This window comes from Crotalus tigris, unplaced genomic scaffold (genome assembly GCF_016545835.1).
Source record: "Crotalus tigris isolate CLP2741 ecotype Arizona unplaced genomic scaffold, ASM1654583v1 scf7180000017899.1852299, whole genome shotgun sequence".
NCBI lineage: Eukaryota > Metazoa > Chordata > Lepidosauria > Squamata > Viperidae > Crotalus > Crotalus tigris.
The window spans coordinates 1,424,646-1,450,701 of NW_024096711.1; the positions used below are offsets into that span (position 1 = coordinate 1,424,646).

Here is a 26,056-nt window from a genome sequence, read left to right on the forward strand (position 1 = left end):
CAGATAGAGGAGGGGAGGGTGGTGGCTGAGCCGGTGGTACATGTTTAGATTGTTGTTGTAACTGTGCAGTGGAAGTTATAGGAGAAGAAATAACCTTAGATATTGAGGAAGGCTGCTGCCTCTTTGAAGCCATTTTAAAAAGCACAATTGTCACTTCCCTTTCCCCTCCAGCCAAGAAGGGAGGAGGGGAAAAAAAAGAAAAAAAAATTTTTTTAAAAAGAGACAAAGTATAGTCCTTGAAAGTCCAGAGTAAATCCAAAAAATAAAAAATAAAAGAGCAAACAATTCAAAAGAAAAAATTCTAAACCAAAAACAAAAGTAAAGGCAAAAACCAATCCTTAAAAAGGGAAAGTAAAACAAAAGAGAAAGGAAAAAAAACTCCGACACTTTCAAAGCGCCATCTTAAATCCTTTCACTAATATAACAAAAAAAAAGGAGGAATAATAGTAGAAATCAAAAAATAAAAAAATTAAACACCTAAATTATAACAAAAAATCCTTTAAACTGCTCCGTCCGTTTAAAAATTACTCACCAGAATGCTATAAACACGGAGATAGAAGCGGCGGTTTCTTTTGCTTCCTAGGAAGCAAAAACAGCTGGGAGGCGGAGATCAGCAGGAGCTCCGAGGGAACACTCCTTTCACCCCCTCTAGAAACAAATCCAGAGGGGGTTCAGGGGTTCTACCTCTATCCCTGCACTCTCTGTCCCTTCCCTTTGCCCGGGAAGGGATTTCCGAGCCGCGGGCCAGCTGATGCACGCTGCGCTCCGCGGCTCTGACACTTCCCCAGCTGGACGGCTAAAAGCTAGCCGCCATCGCCGTCGCCTCAAACCGGAAGCTCAACTTCTACAATTTTTCAAATAAAATTGATTTGATCTGAATATGATGGAAATTTCAATTCCACAGGAGAAATTAGTCCTGTTTTTTTTTTACATATTCTTTAAGTTAGCAGATATTAAATACTATAACTCCCTGATCTCAATCGTACACAAATACAGCCACAGGTAGAAGGATCTCTTGTCTCCCTACCAAGTATGATGAAACGTAATGCTGCAAAACTTTTCTATTCCTCTTTGTGATACACAAACCGACTAACCTGCCTATAGAGTTAGCAAGACTTTGTTGATTTCAGATTTGATGTAGTAAACATTCAGAAGTTGCAGAAAGCACATTTGGAATTAGAATTCTGTTTTTTGGTGTGACTCTTTAGGAAAAAGTTACCTCTTGCAGACTTGAAAACTAAACTATCTTGTATGCTGCATTATTCCTTTTCAGCAAGCCACTATGGTTTACTTTACCAGTTAGGAGTAATGCACACCAATTTTCCTTTTGTTCTCAGTTTTCTGTCCAGTAATAATAGCTGCCACATTGTATTCTCTTTTTTTATTTCCATTTCTCACATTTCTCCCAGTGGATAAGTTTTCACTCTGGTGAATGTTTCATGAGCTTTCATGAATTTCATGCTGCTGCCTTACTGGAAAACATAGAGCAGCTATATGTTCAGTGTGGGGTCATCTGGCATCTAATCAATTTTTCACTGGAGCCTGGATTAAGATAACACGTTACTCCAACTGGAGAAAGGAGAAATGGCTTGTGATGGTTGGACCCTTTACCTAGTCAATCCCATACTCTTGTTTTACAAATTGTCTTTTTTTGCATTTGGATATATCTAAGAGCTAGGTTAGGTTGTATGAGGGCTTCTGAAATTAGGAAAGAAAGCACTGTGCATTTCTATTTAAACAATCCAGTCTCCACTGAGGTTATGCCTCAGCTGATTTTGTAGTCTCAAAATGTGGTTTTTAATATTTTCATTTTTTTAAAGTTCAGGAACCATTCTTACAACTTTTTTTGTTTTGAATTTTTCTTTAACAATTTTAAGGCTTTGTGATAAGTTTATATTGCTTATTATCTAATGCTGCCCCTTTCTTAATGAAACTAAAATAAATTCCACCTGCTTTATTATTATTGCAACAAAAGGGGAATGTAGCTACTCACTTATCATGTGTCAGCTAACTCACGGCCATACCTTTACCATGTTGACATTATCATCTTTTCGTACACCTTGCAAAACTGTACTCTTTGCTATGCTGTTCTGTCTGAGACACTCTCTCTCTGCTTTTTCCCTCCCACTGAATATCTGTGTTTGAATTTTCCCAGATGGATTAGCTGTATTTTCTGAAGATAAGCAGTCCATGCTGTCACTAAATGAGTAGGGGGTTATTGTCCCAAATTGTGTTTTTGTCTACCATGTTGTGAGTGGATAGGCTAGTATGTTTTCCATTTTGGTAAAAGCTTGTATAAAAGCTATAAGATGATGCTATGGTTAACTACAGAATGGATATTTAATGTGTGATTATATTGCTGATGGCAATGTTAGAGCCTAAAAAGGAACATAGACATGTGGATCAGCTCTGTATTATTAACTGGCAATTGACTCAACAGAGAGATGCAGGCATATAATTGTGGAAAAAGAATCCACATCACCTTTTCTCAACCATCTGGAGTGAAATAAATGCAGAGCGGGTGTCACAATGATGTTACAATGCTGTGTGTGTGTCTGTGTACCAAAATAGCTATAATACCAGTGGGAATTGGTATCAAAATAACATACTGGTCGGATAGACTGAGAGCTGGAGATGGGTGAACTGATTGAGATAAGTATCTCTCTGGATACAGACTTCTCAGAGTAGAATCTATGATATTAAAGTTAATGTGAATCGCTCGTATCTGTAGGAGCTAATTAAGGATCTCCAGTATTTGTTTCAGTTGCTGAATGTGCATGTGCCATCAATGCTGGCATTCATTTATGGTTATGATCTGCTACTATTGCATGTTAGGCAGATGTAAAGATATTTGCTTACTTTTCCATAAGTAAAAGGTAACATTTACCCAAAGAAGCACCTATTTGGGGTTGCTGATTCATTACTTACAACCCTAGGCAAGAGGACATAATGAGGCTTCACTATTTATTTCATTTGCTGGATTATGGTAGTTCCACTCTAAATGACATAGCATCAGCTTCACAGCTACAGAAGTAATTTATGTGTTGGTGTCTGTGATAAAGTAGTATTTTCCTGCACTAAGGCAGCAGGACTAGAGGCCAGTATTTGTGTTACAGCAGATTGTTCACGCTAAAATCATAGGAAGAACAGTGTCATGCACAGTAGGCTGTAAATATTGCCTTTTTCCAGATTGTTGAAGCAGGTAGAAATGCTTTGTCAGATTGGTTAAGCAGAGTACTATGTCAAGTCAGTCCATGTGGAAATCTGATTGTGCTCTTGATGGGTGTGTACAACCTCCTCGGTGTATTTTTAGAGGGAAGGATGCAGGGGTGTCCACAGGCAGAGTCAAAAAAAGTCAAGGTGGTGGCCAGAACTATGTATCTTAAAACTCACCTTTTTAATGTGTTGTGACATAATGGGTAGCACGTCAATAGCATATTTGTGGCCCGATCTTGATTTTTGAACTTCCCCCTGGATGGATGGATCTGCTCTGCAGAGATTTATTTCTGTACGGTCACTACAAAATGAAACATTCAGCAGGTTTCAACTTTGCAGCTAACTGATCTATTAGAAATGTAGACAGAAAGCTTCTCTGACATGTCATTTTGAAAAGATTTGAGGGCATGACTCCAACTTCCTAAACTATATAAGGTTATTCATTGTTAAAATGGTATTTCCAGTTGACAAAATATTTGGCTTTTTTTCTCAAGACTATTGTCAAGTAGCAGCAAAGAAATCTTTGACTCTTTAGATAATGGATGTCAGTTCTTAACAACTTTGCTGAAATAGAAACAGCCGAGGTTCAGTGTGGGCCATTGTTCTGTATTTAAAAAATATTACATGTTTTGTTGATTCTTTTAATAATAATTTGTTAAAAGAAATTTCCAATTGATGGGGTTGATAAAAGCTGAAATCCAGCCTTTGGAAGGCAACAGTTCTTGCATCCTGCAGTCTCCTATCCTATTGGAAACATTTTCCGCTTTATAAAGCGGAAGGATGAACGTTGAAATTTGGAAAGTAGAGTGGCCCTAACCGGTCAGTCCTAGAAGAGATCAACCCCTGACTGCTCTTTAGAAGGCCAGATCCTGAAGTTAAAACTCAAATACTTTGGCCACCTAATGAGAAGGAAGGACTCACTGGAGAAGGGCCTAATGCTGGGAAAGATTGAGGGCAATAGAAGAAGGGGACGACAGAGAATGAGATGGCTGGATGGAGTCACTGAAGCAGTAGGTGTGAATTTAAATGGACTCCAGAAGATGGTAGAGGACAGGAAGACCTGGAGGAACGTTGTTCATGGGGTCGCGATGGGTCGGACACAACTTCGCAATTAACAACAACAACAGAGTGGTCCTCTTGTCCCTGTCTTCCGAGGGACAAAGAAGAAACTGCTTATGAAGATGCTGCCCTTCTCGCAGCAGATTAAAAGGACGGGATCCCCACACGGCTGGGCTGCCTATTCGGATGCAGAAGTAGCCTTGCGAAGCTGCTGGCGGCGGCAGGAGGCTGGGCGGGTCTCCGCGTTCGGACGAAGCGGCGGAGTCCATCGCGGTTCTGCACACCGACGAGCAAAGCAGAGCCCGGATCACTTTCATCTTCTTCTCCGACCCCGGGAAATGAAGCCCAGAGGTGGGGGGGAGGCGGAGGCTGCGCTTTTGGCGCGTCTTTCTGCTTTTCGCCTAGCCGGGCTCCAAACCCGTCCTGTCCCCCGGAGGAGGCGTGCCAGGCCGGGAGTAGGAAGCGCGTCGCAGAAAGAGAGGGAAGAACGAATCCCTAATCCCGCCCCGTCCGATCCGCTCGGCTCCGCCATAGGTGGACGATCCCGCGTGGGGGTTTCCATGGAAACGCCGAGTCGCTAGGCGCCCGGCTCATGTGTGGGAGTCTTGCTCAGACCTAGCGGGGACCCGGGAGCGAGAAGCCGGGAGGCAGAGAGGACCCGCGGGCCCGCCGGCCGGCCGCCGTCTACGGAACCGGTCCTCTGAAGAGCTTGAGGCGGTTCCTTCTCAGGGTCCTGGTAATGGACGGCAGCCGGCGCGGGAACCCAGCCTTCGAGGTTAAAGGATGGGCTGGTCCTGGAAGGCGGGCAGGCAGCCCGGCTCTTGGAGCTTAATCTCGGAGGCTCACCCATCCGATGCCCGGGGACGCCCGCCGCGCCCCTCCTGCCCAGGGGTCACAGATGGCGAGTCCAGGAGCCACGAGCTGGAGTCGAGCTGATTGGAGGACCCCAGTCTTCCGGTACAGGAAAGAGATTTGAAAGAGGAGCCGGCCTGGCAGGGGTCATCTTCCACCGGATTGTCCTTCCAGGAGGAACCCAGTCTCGAGGATTGGTGGAGCTTAGCTGGTTGCCATGTCTTGGAGTATTCCAGGCAGAGGTGGTGGCGTTCATCCTGCTCACACCTTCCCTTGTCTCTGAGGATGGGCAGTGGTGGTTCCTCAGGCAGGGAGGAGCGGCTGCCATCAGTGGCTGAAGAACAGCTGAGTGGAGGAGATCAGATGCTAGAGCTCTCTGGGCGCCACCTGAGGAAGCTGCCCACACCAGTGTGTGCCCTGAGCACCCTGCAGAAGCTCTACATCAGTGGCACGGGGATAACGGAACTGCCTGAGGAGATTGGGGGCCTACAAGAGCTGCGCATCCTGGCCCTGGACTTTAACAAGCTGGAGGAAGTACCTGAAACCTTGTGCCGCCTTCCCCACTTGACTCGGCTTTATCTGGGCAGCAACCGCCTCTTTGGCCTCCCTGCAGAATTCTGTCAGCTCAAGACTCTCCGTTGCTTGTGGATTGAGAGCAATTATTTGTACCACTTTCCCCAGGTTCTGCTCCAGATGCCCGAACTGCAATCCCTGCAAATGGGAGACAACCGTCTCAAAACCTTACCGAATGGCCTGCCACGCATGAAGGGTCTTCGAGGACTTTGGTTGTATGGAAACCGTTTTCAGGAGTTTCCAAAACCTTTGCTTCACATGAGTCAGCTTCACATTCTTGATGTTGACCGTAACAAGCTTACTGAATTCCCTGACTTGAGTCACCTTCGGAGGCTACGTCTTTTCTCCTATGACCACAATCCAGTTGAAGCGCCACCCAGTGTGGCTGACACTGTCTTTGTAGTGGGTGAGGGAGCACAGGAATTCATGGAGTCTAGGGGGGAACGTCTCCAGGCTCTTCGACAGCAAAAAGCAGAAGAGCAGGAAGAGAATGAATCTGAAGTTCTACAGCCCAATATGAAAAATGATTCCACTGTATTGGAGGAGGAGGGCAGTTTTACTGCTCTGGAATGCTCTCCTGAGGAGACATGAGATATTAGTAATGGCATGATTGCTGCTAAAGAAGTCTAGTAGGTACTGATAGGTTTTCAAATCTGCAAATGGGTTGTAGAAAATTAAGAGCTGGGCACTCCCCACTTGTTTCAAGAGTTGCAGTCAGAGGCAGGATTGTGGGTAGCAAATGACCACAATAGTTGATAGCCTCTTGTAAAGAACATTGATCACCTATTGTTGTCTTCTTATTCTCAATGGAATCATGGGCAGCCTCTGCCAAAATGTCTGTAATGCTCTATGGGTAATTTTGTGTTCTGTCTAAACCTAGGGCACAACTCCCTAATTTGAAGTATCTACGATGACCACATATGGCTGAAACAGAATTTCAGATTGACATTCTATTTGCCTGGCATTATAAGAGCAAGACAGGATAAAGCCATTTTGTTTATTTATTCCCCAGTTTATCCCCATAAATAATTAATTTTCATCATCAAATTTTTAATCCTATAACTGGAATTAGACTGGGAGGGAAACCTTATTTGTGCTGTTCCTTCAGCTGTCAGGTTTGAGAAGAAGCTCAGGTGAAATCCTTGTTTGTGCATAGAGCTTTTTGTCCAGGAAAAGCTTTGATTCTATTCTGTGTACAGCAGGAAAGAGGGTCGTGCATTACTCTGTTGCTTTCCTGAACTTTCTATTCCCTTAAAGGGGCATAGAAGCAAAACTGATATGACCTTGGCCCCTGCAGATTTGCATGGATCTGAAACCGAAGAGGGAGGTAGCCACAGGACTTTTTCTTGTATGGGAGTGTGACAGGTTCATTCTCCTGAGGTCCTTCGGGCTAGATTTGTATTAAATCTAAGCAATAAAAGCCCGTTAGAGAAGAGACGGAAGGAAGGGCACACATTCTCAGGGAGATTGCTATAAAAGCAAGAGACCAAAGGTGTTGTGAGGTATAAGGCTGTTTTAAAGAGAGTTGTAAATGAAATTGCAGTATCTGGTGAATGGAATCATGTTTCTCAGGCACCCTTGTTACATATTTTAGAAATCCTGCTTTTGCTATGTCTGATCATGCAGTTTTCTCTGTTTTTCTGCTTCTGAGGTTTCTTTGCGTCCCCTTTCTGATTTTCTTTCTTCCATAGTTCCATGCTTTCTTTCCCCGCCCACCTTTTCAGAATATATTTCTTTGTCAACTGTGTTCAGTTTTTCTCTGGATTGGCACTTTGCTCAGCCTCAGTTTCAATATTTGTGCTGCATGACATGGTAGCCAGCATCAACAAAGTTAACATCTTTTTCTTGGATTAATTTTAGCCTTATAATGAACATTTATGGTATATTTTATCTTATAGTTTATTTTTCATTAATTGGCTGATTGCCACAAAATATTATTTTTGTTAACTCTTTGTTTCTATCTATCTATCTATCTATCTATCTATCTATCTATCTATCTATCCCCCTTCATTCTCACTGTTGTTTTTTCTGACAGAGGAAGAAAGGCTTTCTTTTCAGTGTTGTACAATGATAGTGAGTGCAATTATCAACTTCACTTTTTTTAAAATTGGTTGCAACCATTTACATGGCATGTTTTCGCACCCTTGTTAGGCTAACCATCTGATCACTGTGCTTTTTTTGGTGAGAAATCTCATGCCATAGATGTGTAGTCACACACCTAAGTCATTCATATGCAGCTTCTGCCTCATAGCCACATGGTGCTGTTATAATTGAACTACACAGTAGCAATTTTTGTTGGCTTCCATATCCATTTTTAGCATCACAGTATTTATTGCAGTAAGTGATGCCATGTGTTTGAAGTATTGGTTCAATAGTTGAACTGTGGAAGATTTTGTCAAAGCAGACAACAGATTTTGCATGACATAGGTTGCCACCCGAACTAGTTAGCATCAGTATTTACCAAACTCGTGTTTTCTTCTTCTAAGAGGTTCCGTACGGTAGTTGTCTTTGTAGTCATTACAGATAAGTCATTTCTCACTTTTAAGTGAATTTTCATCATGACTGTAACCAATTCTATAGTTGTGTATTAACCACCACAACTTGAAAACATTCAGATAATTAATGATAACCAGTATTTAAGAAACAGGACATCATAGACCAAAATGTTTTGCCTGGACTGGTTTTAATCTTCCATGAATGTTTCCTTTCTAGAATGTTATTTAGCATGCCAAAGGAATTGAAAAACATGCTGGCTACAAAGTGGAGACAGTTCACTAACATGTGTCTTTCAGCATTAAGAAGAGTTCACATTTGGCAGAGTTCTGCTTGCTTGGCAAACACTGAACAAGTAGTGGGTTGGTTAGCAACTGAAAAATGCAGTAGAGAAAGCAAATAAGTCATGGAAAACTAAGTTGGCAGGGTCCGTGGTAAAGAAATGTTGAGTATGCTGATGATATAATTATGAGGAATGGGTGGAATTGTGTCATCATCTTTGAAAAACACAATCAGGGCTGTCCCTGTCAGAGACAATGTGAGACCTCAGATGATAGATAACTGGTGGGAGGAACAGCTGTTCCTGTGCCATTCCCTTTGTTGAAAAACATTTATACAACTTGGCTTGTTCTGCATTCCTATGCTAGCTTGCTACCCTCAGGTGCTATTCAGTTACCAGTGTTAAAGTTGTATTCATCTGCTAAACAAATTCATACATCTTAACATTTGCCTTGAGTAGCTAAAAGTCTTGGGTTAGCATCAAACTGAGGTTTTATTGCACTTCAGGCAAATGCATTTTGTCATTAGGATGGGGAATTTTCAAGCCTTGACTGAGGTTAGAGAGGTGTCTTTGAAGCAACCAGCATCCTGCTGGAGTAGAGCAGATCACCTACTGTGCAATACACTACAAATTATACAATAATTGTCCAACTGTAGCCCCAGTAAGGGTGAGGGGGGGCACAGTCATCTCTAAATAGGTTTTCTTATTTAAAGTGGCTATGACCCAGGGCTCTTTAGTAATAATAAAGAACTGGTTCTCTGCAGTTAGCTAGAAGTAGAATTAAATATTGTTCTTTATGGCAGTTATAGAAGATTGACTAGCAAAAACCCTTATGTGATACTTCCAATTGGATTCTGATTATCAAAGAATCATCTCTAACTTTAATTAGAAGCTTCCCAGGTGTAGCGTCAGCCTCTAATTGTGATCTGTTCATCACATCCTAAATATCCCTTAATTGCCTTTCCCAACAGGATGAGCTTTAAGCTATTGGTTTTTGGTTTCCTTGAAAAAATATCATAATCATAAATCATGCTACTTTTAAATTAAAAATTGAAAGAGAAAATAATTAAAAAAAATGGTATTCCTGATAGGAACAAGGGTTGACTAATGAACAGGAAACAATTAGTGGCTACAGCTACTAGAAGAGGCTTTCTTTAAAATAAAAAATAAATTTATCTTGAAAGATGTTGTGGTGTTTCATTCATAGAAAAGAACAGTGATATTTTTATTGTCATTTTCTAAGTGGTTTAAAATGTTACTACTTAGACCTGCAAAAGATAGGAAGACAACACAGAGAACGTTGGGTTGTAGCGGATTGGCAACAGCATCTGAGTTCACCATTAAAAGAAAGTGGAAGAATATCAATTCTTTTAATTTTACACATAGTTTCTTTTATTTATATTTTTTATTGTACACCACTTTGATTCTCTTTGAGGGCGATGAGCAGTTCTTAAGTATGATAAATAAATGAATGAATGCATAAATAAATCTTCAAATAGCTTAGTTGGGGATATAATACACAGTTACAATAACGAAACCTTACAATTATGAACTCCATTCACTCATATTTTTCTGATTGTTAAAAAATGAGCTAGAATTTACTAATTTCTGCCTTAGATTTTAATTCAGAACTGACAAATGTTCAGGGAAAAGGTGACCTGGGTTGAAGGTAAATTCATCTAGAATATTTGAGTCCACTTGCTGTTTCACTTTGATAAAAGAGTAAAGAGGGTATCTTTAAACAACCCCAACACTTACTAATTTGGGTTATTAATCTTTTTGGTGGAAAATACACATTTATCAGAAGAAATTTTAGTTAAATAATTAGGCTAGAGAATGCGATCACTGGCTGTTACATCTGAAATCAGAAACTACTTGAATGTGCAAATAGATCACATTACTTGTTACACATTGCTAGCTCATGTATAACTTACAATTGACATGCACATCTATATCTTTTTCATATGTACTAGTTCTATATTAGGTATCCTATGCCTTTGCTGTATGCTATGTCTTCACCAGTGTTTCTCAATGCTGGCTGGTAAATTCTGGAAATTGAAGTTCACACATTTTGCAATTGCTGAGGTTGAGAAACACTGATCTACACTATTCCTCTGAGCTGCTCAACAGATAACAAAGAATGATGCAAAGTTAGTCTGGCATGATTTGTCTTTGCTGGCTTCTGTTAACTGTAGCATTTCTATTCAAGTGCTTATAAAAATGCTGCTTAATACTGTAATCTGAGGACCTTATCCAATAGGAATGTCTAACAGATCTATAGCTTCCCATACCTTCCTCATTTCCCTTTTTGGAAAAGAGTGACATTTGATCCCCTCCAGTGTTCTGGGAACCCATCAATTCTCCACGTCTTCTGAAACGTTATCTACTGTAGGATGATTCTGCAGTTACCTGTGCTAATTCAGACTCTAGATTGTAATCCATCTAGCTCTAGAGATTTAAATTCATTTCAATTCTTTCCTACACTCTCGTTTATCCTATATTTTCTTATTCCCTTACTGACAACAGTAACCAGCTTTTTGAAAGAAGGCAGTTAAGAAATGTTGCCTTCTCAGAGTCACCACTTTGTCACAATGAACTTACAGGTGCAGTTAAAAATCTTGGTACCCCTCCACTTTTTCCTAGAGAAGCCCAATTTGCTGTGAAATAAGTTGGAAGTGACACAAGTTAATGGCATCTGCCATTCTTTATTACATAGTTCACAGGGCATACACTTTGCTTTTGATGTATGGCTTGACATATTCCTGTAATTAACAAAACAAATGAAAATGTCACATGCTTAGGATCTAACTCAAAAATTAGTGGTACTTATGTTGAAACAACGAATATAAGTTGGTAATTATATAACAATCTCCCATGCGTTTCAAATGCAGCTAATTTAAACTGGCTCTGGTCCAGTGAAATCTATATAAATACAGGGTTTTGAACATCTGAGACAGCTTTATCAATGTGCTTTGAATGACAACAAAATTGCTATAGAGTAAGCTCATTGCCTTTGCAATCTGTCATAACCATTCTTTAGCAGAAATTTGATAGAGCATGCCTATGCAGATTATTTTAGATTCAGATAATATTGTTTTATATTCTTTATAAAATATGTAACTTGTGACTATTCTCGGATGAACAGTGCAGGAATAACTATGACCAAAGGGACTGTTCTGACTGAGCAGGACAACTCCATCTTTTGAAGCAATAGAATATTTAGGAAGAAGATGCACTTATGCATTGCTTCTTTAGGCACCTTGTTATACAGGAATACATTTTTGCAAATGTATTTGTAAATATGAAACACTTATTTAAAATTTACCCTGTAACCTCCAGCACCGCCTGAGGTTTCCTGGTCACTGAAGCCAGTTTAATTATATCAAAGTTTCAGGAACTACAGAATTCACAGGATTTTGCAATTACTTCTCCAGCATACCTAATATTCAACTCAATAGTGAAGGTCACAAACTAGGTTGACCAGATCTGAGCTGTAAAAATCTAGATGACTAACTATTGTAGATGCAGAATATTTTAATTTTTATTGCCTTCTAGTGGTTGCCTGCATTTTTTGCAACCAAGATTTAATAGCCCTATTCTCAGCTACCTATTCTTCAGTGGAAAAATGAAAAAGCAGCACTTCCTGGTTTTGAACTTCCCAGATTTCATTAAAAGAGGTTCTATCTTTTATCCAATAAGTGGGCATGCTTTCCTCCAGTCTTACATAACAAGTGATTCTTATAATTATGCTTACATTGTTTCTATGTTTAGGTGCCAGCATTTCCTTTGCAATATTTGAGATTATGATGTCAAGTATTTGAGGGAGGCAACCGACCAGGATTTCTGGAAAGATATTTATTGCTAGTAGGGTACAGTAACAGAAAACCTGCCAAAGCAATTCTCCAGTTTGATTTATACCTAGTATAATTAAGGAGTGAGACTCTCACATTCTTTTCCCCTGGACCCTGGAATTATTTTTCTGCAACAGCCTGCTTCCTCCAATAATGGCAGTGCTCTCTTCTTGCTCTTCCCAGGTCTGTTAGACATTCCATCACAGGTGAGCATCCTGAAGGAGATCTTGTCTCTCCTATCAAAGTAACATTGTTCTGGCAGCAGAGAATGTCTCTCTACTCACGAGATGTCGGAACTGTGTTTGATGCTAATGTGATTTAAATATGGTGCAGCTCAAATACAATATCAGCCCAGTAAAGATCAGTCTTGGAATTTCAATAGATCTCATTCGAACACAATTCATTATTATTGTTATTCGACTTGCCTGGTTATCTCTCAATATCTCTGTTTCTGAATAATATTATCCTTTTTTTAAAATTGTGTTTTCTGCTTTCCAGGTTGACCCTTGTTTCTTAGAGAGAAAGGTCCTTCTTCTCTTATTAGATCTGTTAAAGGCTGGTTTGTCCTTTTTGCACTTAACCTTGTGTTTTGATAGGAATAGGATTTGCTTTGTGGCTTCAGTAGAATCCTGATACCAGCCAGCTTTTTTACCCACACAGTTAGGCTACCTAATTTTTAATCAAATCAGAGAAAGAATGTAGTGTTAATATTTTTAACAGCACTTTGAAAAATTAAGTAGTTATTAAACAGTGCCTAATGATGTTACTGGAGAGTTATATACCAGTCTGAAAAAGAAGTAAGTAATGTACCTCTTCTGACTTGTCCATCGCATGTGTTTAAAAAAAAAAGATATATCAACTGAGCATTCATCCTTATAAAATTGACATCTCAAAAATAAATGTCCCACTCACTGTTTTACTAATTTCACATCGCCATACTTGTTTTGAAGGGTTGGGTTAAAAATTGCCCTTCAGAAGTGTTGAGGATAAGATATTGAACCAAGATAGACAGAAACTTTTTTTTTATAAAGTTGGAAAATTAGCTATCAGATGTTACAACACTTCTAATATTTCCTATTTTGAAAATGGAAAGAATTATGCCCAATTTTTTTCTGGAGATCAGTGCCAGATACCTCTTTTCTGATAGGAGTTTAGATTGTCATTGAATCAAGAACTGAATAAAAAACGCACAGTTACACATAATTTCTTCAGGAGGTTTTTTCCAGGAAGATTTCAATTCATCAAGAAATATTAAAGACACCATGGATCTGAAGAAAAACACTTGTTTGTATCCAAGCAAGAGACTTGATAGAAACAAGCACAATTCTAGATTCAGGGAGACATTTGGAAGATGCTGGGGCATCCTAAAATGCAATTCATAAAATTTTTAACTTCAGTGGCCAACGGGCCTTATAGTTACAGATTTGAGACCCATATAACATTTGAACCAATACCAATGTCATTACAAATGATCCTTGCTAAAGTGCCTCGTTTAGCAACCAAAATTAGGATTGTGTAAGAATACTAGCTTTGTGACTAATCCTTGCATTGTGACCATTGTAGCATCGGTAGTCACATGATTGCCATTTGGTGCTTTGTGACTGGCACACATTTATGACCATTACATTCTAAGTCACGGTCACATGATGTTTCATTTAATGACTTAATGGGAAGTGATATAAATCTATCATGGTCACATGATTTTCTGCTTAGTGACTGTGGTGCTTAGTGATGGAGCTGCTAGTCCCAATTATGGTTACTATATGAGGATTACCTGTAATATCTAAAGATCACTCTTAGTATGAAAGAAGCTGAGGCTAGGCCTGGTGCTATTTCTATTTCAGATTTTTATTGATGTACTCTAACTGCCCAAGGCATAGTAAGTGATCCTGACATATTTCAAGGTCTTGACCTGCTCTATATTATATACATTACTCTACCATTTATGTCTGTGGCTCACAAGTCTGAAAAGAAATAACTTTCATTTTTTAGGATTTATGGCTGCTCTTGCCTCAACATGATAAAAGGATGAGAAACATTGAAAAAGAAGTGCCATATTACCAGCATTTAGAAGCCTGTCTATAGTTACTGGCCAACCTAAGGTGTGAACCTTGTAAATCATCAAGTTAATATAGATGTTACACAAGTGGAGATGTACAATGAAAGCTGCCTCTATCCCTGTCAGGTTGGAATCTGATCAGCTGCATTGCTTGGACTATTGAGCCTGACCTGTAAAAATGTGGTGTTATGGGAGCAACCCCAATAAACGACATATCACTCCAGCGTCTCCCATAGTCTTTCTGTAAGTCAGCCCAAATGTCATTGCAAACCTAAAACACTACATGCCATAAAGACCTCTTTGGAAGATATTCCCAGCCCTGAATTCATACACAGGTTCAATTGTATTAATTTTGCTCCAAGTTCATGAACCTGGGTTAATATCCATTACATATTTACATATCCAGAGATATATTCAGCTTTGTGCACAAATGGTTACCATTTAGAAGGCTAGCAAGCTTGATTTTATACAATGATATTTAGGCCTGAAAAAAAAAAGATCCAGAATCTTGATGATAAAAAAATAAAAATAAAAAAAATAAAGGACAAATATAAATTTCTTGTCTGCAATGATTTCCCATTTCCCAACTCAAAGGGGAAGATGGGAAAACTGCAAAACTGGTTCTATAACTTTAAAGATCTTCCTTGCTGGAATTAGCTAAGCAGTGCTAGAACTTAAAAATACTAGCAGCAAAAAAGGTATCAGAGATCTGGAAACAAAAAGCATATTAGGGAACTGAAAGAAATAACATCAGGATGGTTTGGGGCTACATTGCATTTTACATGAGTTAAAACATTGCAGTGCTTGTGATCATCTTAAGAAATGGTATTTTGCAGACTCTTTTCTTGATGAATTGTTTTGTGGAATGATCTATTTTTGAAGAAATAATGACAATTCTTATTTACCCTTTTATTTTTACATCCTAGTTTGTGCAGTATCTGATTGAGCCACATTACACTGGGAGACAAGCTGTTCCATGGATTAATTGTTCTCGGTGACAGGAAAGTTCTCCTTTTTCCAGAGTGAATCTCCCTCTGAGGAGCTTCCCCCTATTGCTTCTTGTCCTGCCCTCAGGTGCTATGGAGAATAAATGTATATAAGGAAGAGTATAGTGGGAACAGGAATAAGTGTGAGAAACAATGTTTTTGTTGTTGTTGTTGGCTATACCTTTACAGAATTGTAGCATAGGCTACATTAGCTGCAGTGACTAGAGATAGGAATGGGTTCATAAAGTGAAATGTGATGAACCAGCTGGGAAACTCATGCCATAGTTAATTCCACCCAGATATTCATTTTTTAAAATATTATATCAAGGCTTTTAAATATACTACTATACATAATAATCCTATTTACTAGCATAAAAAGAAGACACAAGAAAGCCCAGTAAAGATTCAAAGATTGAATCCTTTAGATTGGTACAATTATTATTTGTTTATATTTTCTACTCATATCTGAAGTGTTGATGCATTCAGCATTGGAATACATATTGAAATCCTTGACAAGTTCTTCATTGGATAGGTACTATTAGTTTTCCATTCACCAATCATACTAAATATAATGAAAAACATAGCAAATAGGCTGCTGTTAAAAGTCAGTTGTGATTTAGAAAACAGTGGCATCTGATTGTCATTGTCCAAGCTGATGTTCAAGGTAGGCCAAGTTAGGAAACCCTGCAAGCACTATTGCCATTCTATTTTATTGTTGTGCGCTATAACAACATAATCTTAAAAGCCTGTTAGAATGCCCCTCTGTTCTCTTTTCTACCAAAAGGAGCCAAGGCTGCCGTTATCTGGAGTATTTTTCTCACCTCCCCTCCTTTTTTTCAGGGCTAAGTTGACATTTACTTAATGGTTGTTGCATTCCTTTTTCAAGCCTTTCTCCATACACTTCTGCATATAGGAAGCCTAGTGAGGTAGGATCTAGATAGCAGGAGGATGGGAGTCCTCCAGGGAATACCAAGGCTGTAGGCCAGCCATGAAGACAAAAAGCAACTCAGAAGAAGGCAATTGCATTTTTTTTCCTGTTGGTAAGAAAACTGCTTGGACAGCTCCACTAAGTTGCCAAAAATTGAATGCAATGTGGAGGACATGCTATTTTACTTTGTGCTCTCCAGAGCACATCAAGTAGGTATTCTACCTATGCTTCTATCATTTCCTTTCTGTGCCTTATGATGGTCCCCCATCTTGCCAAAACTGATGAAACTTCTTGAATGAGAAGCAAAATGTCTTCTTCTTCTTCTTCAGGAAAAAAGCAGTCCTGTTGTCTCTTGAAAGCACCTTTAAGACAAAAATGGTGGATGCTTTCCATTTTTTTTTTGAGGCAGTTTCCCCTAGCTCAGAGGTAGGCAACTTTGGCTTTTATGACTCGTGGACTTCAACTCCCAGAATTCCTGAGCCAGCACGGCTGGCTCAGGAATTCTGGAAGTTGAAGTCTATGAGTCATAAAAGAGCCAAGGTTGCCTACTCCTGTCGTAGCTTGATAATCAGTTGTTTAGCAGGTATAGTTTGACACAGTGTTTAGCATTCTCTTGAGGGGCAGAGGACTTAAAACAAGCAGGCTATATAACTAACATGTGGGTCAAGAATAGAGATGGGTGGCTGCACCTTAACCCAGTTATCAGCTTTTCAGTCTCAAAGCTTGCCTGGGGGTCAGGAGCTTTTTGAAGGGGGACGCACAACACTGTGGGAGAACAGGCTACTTCAACGACAGCCAAGAGATCTGGCTCTTTTCTTCATGCAGTAACCTCATCTCATCAATCGGTCCTTGTTTAGCGACTGCTAAAGTGATCTCTAGGGATAGGCTCATCCCTCACCCTCCAGTCACCTGGCCGCACAGCAGACAGAATGAGTCAGCAAATACAGCAGATTGTTCTGATTTCTAAGCTGCCACTTACTTGCTGTTGCATAAGTGGAAAACATTGATACAGCTAACCATGACTTAAGGTTGTCAAGCTTCATGAGCCGAGAACGAGTTGGGACAGAGCAAATGAAAAGAGATTTCAAGGAAAAGTTTGTCTTGCAATGCAATGCAAGTAGAAGGCCATTAACTTTGCCTGCTTTTTATCACTGCCCAGTGACCTGGACAGGTGCTCCTTGACTTACAACCATTTATTTAGTGACAGTTTATACAAAGGCATTGACAAAAGTGACTTACAACTGGTTCTTGTATTTACAACCAGTGCACTATCCCCATGGTCATGTGATCAAAATTTGTGTGTTTGGCAACCAGCATCTATTTATGAAGGTTGCAGTGTCCCCCCGGGTCACGTGATCACTATTGGTGACCTCCCCAGTCAACCTCTGAGAAGCACTCAGTGGGGAAGCCAGGTTTATTTAACAACCCTGTGATTCATTTAAGAATCACAGTGATTTGCTAAACAACTGTGGCAAAAAGGTCATAAAATCAGGTGGAACTCACTTAAGAACCAACTTGCTTAGCCACAGAAATTCTGGCCTCAATCATGGTTGTAAATTGAGGACTATTTATAGCGCATCCTTCAAAATTACCAAAAAAAAAAAAAAAAGAAAAGAAAACAACCCACCTGGCCCTATTCTAAGAGATTAGTGTAGGTTTAAATCTAGTAAAATAAACCTTTTTTTTGCAGCTGAATTGATATTATTGGCAAAATGGATTTCCTTTTCTTGGCTCACGTTAAAAGTTTACTCCAGATACTACCTCTCTGAAGCACATTTGGGGGCAAGGCGGAAGGAGTAATGCCACCATGTGAGCTGGTGTTGAAGGTCCCCTTTTCTCTAGTTTATTTAGCATTTTTTCCATCTTCTGTGATCAGCAACTGAAAAAGCTATTTAACCACCAATGCAAAGTAGTCTTTATAAAATATGTCTTTGAGTGAGTGGGAAATAATATGTTCTGCTAAATAAAACTTTACTTTCCACTGATGGGCAGTCTTACTTTGGTTATTATTTTCTAGTTTACAATTTTCAATCACACTCTATCTTTCTCCACCCCCATCATAAAGCTTACCATCTTATTATATACAGAGGAGAAATATAATATGCATGATGATCGAGAATTATTTGAGCAGTACGGTTGTGCATTAACACATTCTGAAATGTAAATATTGCTAAAACTTATTTCTTGGGGCTTTGGCCTCTTTTGGCTTGATTTTGCAGTTCTTGAACAACAAGAACCATAATTCAGAAAGAGTCCAGTGCCATGTGTAGCCTCTATTTTCATTGCCCACCTTTCAACACTTATTAGCAGGGCCTTCATATTCGAAGTATCAGTAGTTACTTCCTTGAATTTCCAGGTGTGTGTGTGGTGGTTCCCTGAAGATTTTCTATACTACAAGCAGCAGCTATCTAACTGGGCCCGTTGTCTGCCTGTTACTTCCTTTCCACTGCACGTGGAAACATTATCTTTTCGCTCATGTGTGGTTTGCTTAGGTCAACTTTTTCTCATGGAAATTCACAGAGCACATTAATTCTGGCTTGGATGTGTGCTCTGCAAACTCTTAGGAAATCACTCTTATTTGTCATCTTACTAAATAAGGTGTCCCTCTTGCTTTTTAATGAACTGATTTGTAAGTTCCGTTAACAAACCATAAAGCATGCGCCTTTTTGTCCTTTCTCTCTCATGGGCCATTAGAAGACTGTGTGTTAAGACCACTTTTCCCAGCTGCTGTTGACACTGTAACACAGATTTTTGCTGATATTTACAACCCTAGAAAGTGAGGTAACGGTCCCTTCAGTCTGCCTCATCTCTCATGGAGCTTCTTCACAAATCTTAGTATCTAGGATGCATTGCTTTGCAACTAACCTCACAAGGAAAGGGAAACAACGTGTCATGATCCAGAGAAGTTGGCTCCACACCTTAGGTCTAACATTTGCATATGTGGAAGAACTCCTTTGGATGCTGGGTTAACTTCTTACTTTTGATAGATTTGAATTAGATGAGGAAAGTTTACTACTTCCTGCTGGGTTGCCCGGGATAGTCTTAAGTGTATGTGCTATGTGGATGGCTTATACCACGGGTCCCCAACCATGGCCACTTTATGACTTATGGACTTCAACTCCCAGAATTCCTCAGCCAGCCATGCTGGCTGAGGAATTCTGGGAGTTGAAGTCCATAAGTCATAAAGTGGCCAAGTTGGGAACCCCTGGCTTATACCATAGGTGTCAAACTCACCACGTCACATGACATGTTGCAATGTATCATGATATTTTTTGCATTGCCGGAGCTGGGGTGGGCATGGCCTCCATATGATGCAACCAGCCCTGGCTTATACAGTTCTAACATAGTTTCTGCCAAGAGGTGTGGCAATTTCTAGAAAACTTGGCACAATTCTACTCTCAACCCCCCCCCCCAGGCCAGGGATAAAGTTAGGAATCACTAAATAAACAAATAATTAAAAATGCTAGTCATAATCCAAGGCTGTTCTTGCTCCTACTCCTCAGAGGAACAATTCACTCACCTGCTAAATGTAGAAATGCAAGCAAACTAGCTCATCCAATATGCTTTCCAAACATGCATAGCTCTAACTAGCATGTTGTGAGACTAAAATTTTTTTGGGATATGTCAATGCTACAGGAATGGCAGAATTGAGACAATTAGTACCAGTGCTATAAAAATGAGGGAAAAATGAGACTGAAGACAGAAAACACCCTTTTGTACTTCAGAAACTGTAAGTCCTTGGGAATAAAAGGTACGGTTAACTGAAAACATTCCAAATAGTCATCACAACATTTACTTTAATCTACCCTGATACAAAAGAGTCACTTTGAAGAGTGAGATGGGCAGCATATAAATTTCCAATGCAGGACCCATAGCACTTTCTTTGAACTTAGCAATTAAAACTTCCTGTTGGGCTTGATTTGAAGAAATATCAAAAAGAAAAGGGGATTGACATCCTTCAAAGCAAAGCACCATCCTACACTTCTGGCTTTAATTCTACGCATGCTCAAGGCATCACGTGGGCCCCACAGATCTTTTTCCCTGCCCCCCCAAAGACCACAGAGTTAAGAGACAATTCTGAACAACATGGTGAAACGTAGTGGAGTGGAAACAGAGTTGACCTCCCAGGATGGTCCGGTTGAAGGTTGTGATATGCCAAGTGGAATTAGAACTTTGTGCAACGAAAACGTTCTTTTCTAGTCTCGGCTAACATGAAGTTATTTCCCTCTCTGTTTTTTGAGACAGAAGAACGAATGCAAGTGATGCTTGGTTTGCTCTCCTTTATTGTTTGGATCAGGGGCCTCTCTACAAAACAAGGGGCCTTGTTCTCCAAAAATATGGTTCTGAAAAGGAAACAATCCTACCTTGTAGTTATCAGTGCTTTTCAAATCACACTGGCTTAGTAGTAATAGCAATAACAGTAACGTTAATTTCCCCCTCCCCATTTTTTGTGTTTCATAAGTTTTTTTGAATTATAAAGCACATCTGCTTCGTGAATTTTAACATCTCCAAACACAATAGAAAGAAGGTAGCAAAAGAGCTTAGCTGGATGGCCACCCTCCTTGCTAGTAACAAACTCAGCTACAATGTACTCGTATTTTTTTTTTCATTTTTTTTTCTGTTTGCACATACTATGCTAGATGGTTAAAATCACATTGAAGAAATACCCGAACAAGATACAGCTAAGAGCTCAAGTTAAAAATAAACACAACTTTTAAAATTTCAATTGTACGAAAGAAACCACTTCTATTTGGGAGGAGGAGTGATTAGTGGTGGCAGGTGAGGGGTAAAGATATTCTGTAGGGAGGCTGGCTGGAGCAGATGCTCAGTTTGTCAAAAGTGATCATAATACTTTGCATGTCAATAGTAGCACCTTTAATCAAAGGCTATTCTAGCATTTGGGAACCCAGCTGGAGATAATTTTACACAAACTAAAGAAACTTCCTACCCATTAAAGCCTTGTTAAGAAGTGAAGGGATCTTGAGCAGTGAGGTTTTTATTTAACACACTCAGAGCCTTGATAATGGAAGCCTCATATCATTCTCATCCTCCATGAGGTGTGGAAACATTATTCCCATTGTACAGATGGACAAACTGAGGTAATGAGAAGCTTGATAACCTCCCTTCCCCCTCAATTGTCTCCATGGCAGAAATAGAAAGAAGACCCAGTGTCCTGCCAAACTCCACCAACCCATGCAAACACACACATACATAGACACAGAGAAACATATATACATGTATATATATATATATACACACATACATTTCTTCTTTATATTTGTATGACTTTCAATTCCCCATTAAACGACTCCACCCCCATTTTTTTTAAAAAAAAATGCAAGCCTATGAACAAATGATTTATGATGCTGCTTTATGAGATATGGAAAGTTTATGCCCACATTAGAAGGTGAGATTCTTTACATAATTCCTGTTATAATGTTATACTGTATCCTTAATCCTCAGTAGTCATTTGCTGAAGATAGAATTTTTCATACTGTATTAGCAGTTTCAATCAGTGTGCATTTGAGTGGGGAATTCCTCATCGTGCCTACCTAGCAGGGCTCAGGTTGTGGGGTCACTGAAGTCTGGAGCTGCTTTCAAACTGGCTGAGGGATTTAGGTGGAAATGCTCCACATGTACAGATGGATCTGTGAATATTGTTATCAGTCAAAGTGCATTTTTAATTAAAGGGCCCACCGCAGCCTTTTATTCTGTTAATGTTTGACAGCTAATAAAGTGCTTGATTAATCTCAGACTTGGGCTTCAAAGGCCCTCAAATACAGTGAGAAACTGACACATAATCAGCAAATTCTGCCTACATGGTGGCTTACAATTTGTACAGAACTGACATATATTTCTTTCAATTTATTTAAGCATATCATCATGTCCAAAATCATGGGAACAGAGTACTAGCTTGGAGGAAGCCAAAACTGTAGGCTTTGTTGATTTGGGAAAGCATATATCTGTATGTGCGCTCAGAGTCATTGGGTGAGTCAATTTCCACTAATGGAGTCTAACCACCCTTCCCACTTGTTGATGTCCCACTTTTCATTACTCTTTATACTTTCCACTGTGGAAAGTAGCGGAGAATCTAAAATGAAGAGCTATAATGGCATGATAAATGTTACATTTCTTGGAGCTTACAGTGACAGAGAAGCTGTAAATCTGGTATGGTATGTTGTCTAGGACTCTATATGACCTCTTAGGAAATGGATAGAGTGTGGTTTAAAATTTTATCTTTCATCTGTGGATTGGATTATTTTTTTTGGTGGACAAGAGGCACCAGGATCTTGGAGATGGTCAGTGCTTCCCTGCAAAGGTTGGTGACACCTGCAGCCTTAAAAAAAAGGCTGTGGTAACCTCTTTTAAAGGATCTCTTTGGATCTAGCTAATTTTTCATATTGTCCAGTGTATAATCTTTTCTTCTGGGGAAATGCTGTTGAGTGAATGATAACGAGGCAGTTACAAAAAAGAACTTCAATCTTTTAGGGAAAAATCTAGCAAATTAATTACAACTTTGCAGTTTCTACATGTCTGGAGAAATCCTTGCAACTTCCAATAAAAGCACCTTTCAAATGATTTCTGAAGTTAGAATAATTTGCTTTGTAAACATGTACTGGGACATAACTTTGTTCCAAACTGAAGCTTTTTAATGTTTCAGTCAATGGCTTGTGTTTAGATTATCTTTTTTGCTTGCATTAAATAGCCTGATACAGTCAACTGATGGAGTTTCGAAGCTCACTCAATAGTTTTTTATGAATTGTAAAGGAGCAAGATGGAATTAAAGTTTCATTGGGCAAAACTGATCAACTATGATGACCATATAATTAATTTAAAAAGTAGCTCAGTGACAGTGATTTTACTTTGAAGTCAGGAAGAAGCTGAGGAAAAAAGTACTGAAAACAGGATTGAAACAAATACTGCAATAGGAAGTTAGCTATGTTCCAGTTCCTTTTTTGACATAAAAATTCTTTTTGTTGTTTCAGTATCCAGTATTTTGTTTTGTTTTGCATCTAATTGCATGACAACTATACAGGTGAGCATTGTTGTTGTTGTTAGTTGCGAAGTCGTGTCCAACCCATCGCGAACCCATGGACAATGTTCCTCCAGGTCTTGCTGTCGTCTACCATCTTCTGGAGTCCATTTAAGCTCACTCCTACTGCTTCAGTGGCGGGATTCCAACCAGTTCTCTGGGTGGATGCCTCTTCTGTAAGTGCATTCTGGGCCTGGGCAACAAAAAATTAGCTACCAGTTCTGCCGAAGTGGTGTGAACCGGCTGAATCCCACCACTGCAGGTGAGGCAGAAAAACAATAAAATAAAGCCCTGCCCATTTCAATACTCTATTTCTTTAGCAAGATATATTAAACAAATGCTAGTTGATTAATCATGCCTTACTATCACTGCTCCCTCAATAGTAGAATAATAAATAGATAAAAATGGGAGCTTTGATTTTAAATTCCTGGCCCACTTGAGAGGATGCCACCTCCCCCAAAAAAGCCCTAGAATGAGGTGGGAAACTCACTTATTACAATTCAAATTTTCCTGGTTCCTGATTTTTCTCAAACCTTTTCTGGTTATTTTGAGTTTTTCTCTTATTCCTGCATGCCTTCATTATTCTTAGCAATGTCTTGATATATGTATAAAAATATGCCTGCCAGAAATATAATTCAAGCATCTGTACATCATACAGGGGAAAAATTCAGTAACACACTGACTAAGTCTACAAAATATATCCCTATAACTCCATCACAAATATTATGTACATTGTAAAAGTCAGTCTGTTCAAATACATTGACAGAACAGATCCATGGATTAGTTGCCTGGTGGAGGAAACTAAACACTGGGACATGTAACAGATTGGAACATGTGTCCCCACAATCAATAGCCAAGACTGGAGAGAGGTGTCAAATGCTCTACTGTAAGCTATTGACAATCTTTTTCTATGGAAAACTTATCTGAAGAGACTTCAAAGAAGCAAAATGCTGCTGTGCTGTTGGTTATAAACTTTGTATCTGGAGGAGTCTTTTTTTTGGGGGGGGGAAGGGAAACAAATAAATTTTGTGTGTGAGGGGAGAGGAATGCAAGGAGAGGAATCAACTGGACATAGGGATGAGGACTGGGAGAGAAGATGGACAGAGGTGTAGAACAGAGGCGATGGTCTATAGAAAGTTACCAGAGAGGCGATGGACAACATTGTGAAGAAGAAGCTGGTATTATGAAATTGCAGTAAAATTGTGGAAACTAAATGGCCTGAAAACAACAGAAGAATGTAAGCAGGACCTTTCTGGATCAGACTGCTGGTCTATCCAGCCCAGCGGTCTATTCTTATAGTGACCAGCCAATTGCACAAGGAAGGTGGCCTTCAGAGGCAATCATGTTGCCATCAAAACTAATATCCATTGATCCCTATGATTTCCCTGATTCAGTCCAACCAGCTAAGCTGGTAGCCAGCAGTCACATCTTGTTGAAGTTGAAGTTGAAGGAGTGAGCAGCTTTAAAATAATTCCTAGATTTTCAACCAAAATTAATGAGCTATCTAGCCATTTTATATTAAACCAAAATCTATTCTTTTCCAAAACTACAACTTTGGGTTTAGCCTACTTCACTGGCATTATGACTAGAAAAGTCTAGAAGTTGTGAGAATCCTGTTATCCATTGACTCCGGTACTCAGTGCAGGCCTCACCCAGTTGAACATCCTCCTTCCTTACTACAACCCCTTCTGTTATCACTGAAAAATGTTTGCTTTCCTTATGACTTTATAGCATTGCCAAAATGATCTTGTTACTTGCCCATCATGTTTAACTAATTCTGTCAGTCTTTGGTGTTTGTCAGAGTCTGTAAAAGTGTTACTTTGCCTGTCAATATAGGCATTCCTATCCTCAGAGAAATGGATCAATACGAGCAATCTCCCCTTTGGTTCTAATAAAGCTGTTTAGGAAAAAAAAATCAAAATGGAACATTGGTGCCACCTAACAAATATTATGCTCCCTTCCATTTTCCTTGATTTATCTGTATCTCATCTCCCATTGCTCATAGAACAGAAGGCTTTAAAACTTCTTGTTTTTATCTATGTTGTTGTCAGCGACAGTCACGTGTATTATCTCAAGACTTGGCATCACTTTCAGATAAGGAATGTGGTGAATTAAAAATACCCACCAGCTCATCTTCTCTCATAGGGGACCAGGTGGCATATTTATTAAAATTGTGTTATAGAGGAAGCAAGTGAAGATTCTGTGATAAAGGTAATGTCTGCGGAAAATGTAATAATAAAAAAAAAAATCTAAGTCTTGAATCTCCCTGTTCAAAGTCACTATTGCCTAGAGTTCCTGCACCAAAAAAAAAAAAAGCATTCAGAATCCTTTCTTGCAGCAGAAGTAACTGCTCTTGTGTGCAGAGATGGCTTAAGAAACAGCATAGAGTGTCAACGCTGCTAACATCAGATGTTTTTGCATTGACAACAAATGGGAATGTAGCCATCTTTTACTTTTTGCTTTTAGAGCTGGATGATGCTGGGAGGGGGAATGTGAGTGAGAGTCCAGCTAAACATAACAATGCTGGACCCAGCCTGAGAAACAAGGTTATTGTAACCAGAACTGATAAGAAATTGGCAGGCTGGAGAAAGCTTCACACTAATTGGGAAATATGATTTATGACAGTTAATTGGAGGAGGGAATTGTGCTTTGATACTATGTGCTCAGGGGAGGGGAATTTAGTTTTTGGCTTTGATTATACTAGTGCCGATGCTATGCTACTCAAA

The 26,056-nt window shown here is 39.5% G+C and overlaps 2 protein-coding genes across 2 annotated transcripts in view; both read left to right on the forward strand.

Annotated features, from left to right (window-relative positions):
* Positions 1-14,606, forward strand: part of PPP1R32 (protein phosphatase 1 regulatory subunit 32) — a 45,109-nt gene extending 30,503 nt beyond the window's left edge. The window contains exon 13 of the mRNA XM_039344296.1: positions 14,317-14,606. The gene's annotated coding sequence lies outside the window, so the exon portion shown is untranslated. The remainder of the gene's footprint in view (positions 1-14,316) is intronic.
* Positions 4,326-14,606, forward strand: LRRC10B (leucine rich repeat containing 10B). The gene has a single exon (XM_039344300.1). It carries the CDS (start codon positions 5,413-5,415, stop codon positions 6,289-6,291), a length of 879 nt encoding a protein of 292 aa, XP_039200234.1. The 5' UTR covers positions 4,326-5,412; the 3' UTR covers positions 6,292-14,606.
* Positions 14,607-26,056: the final 11,450 nt, after the last annotated feature.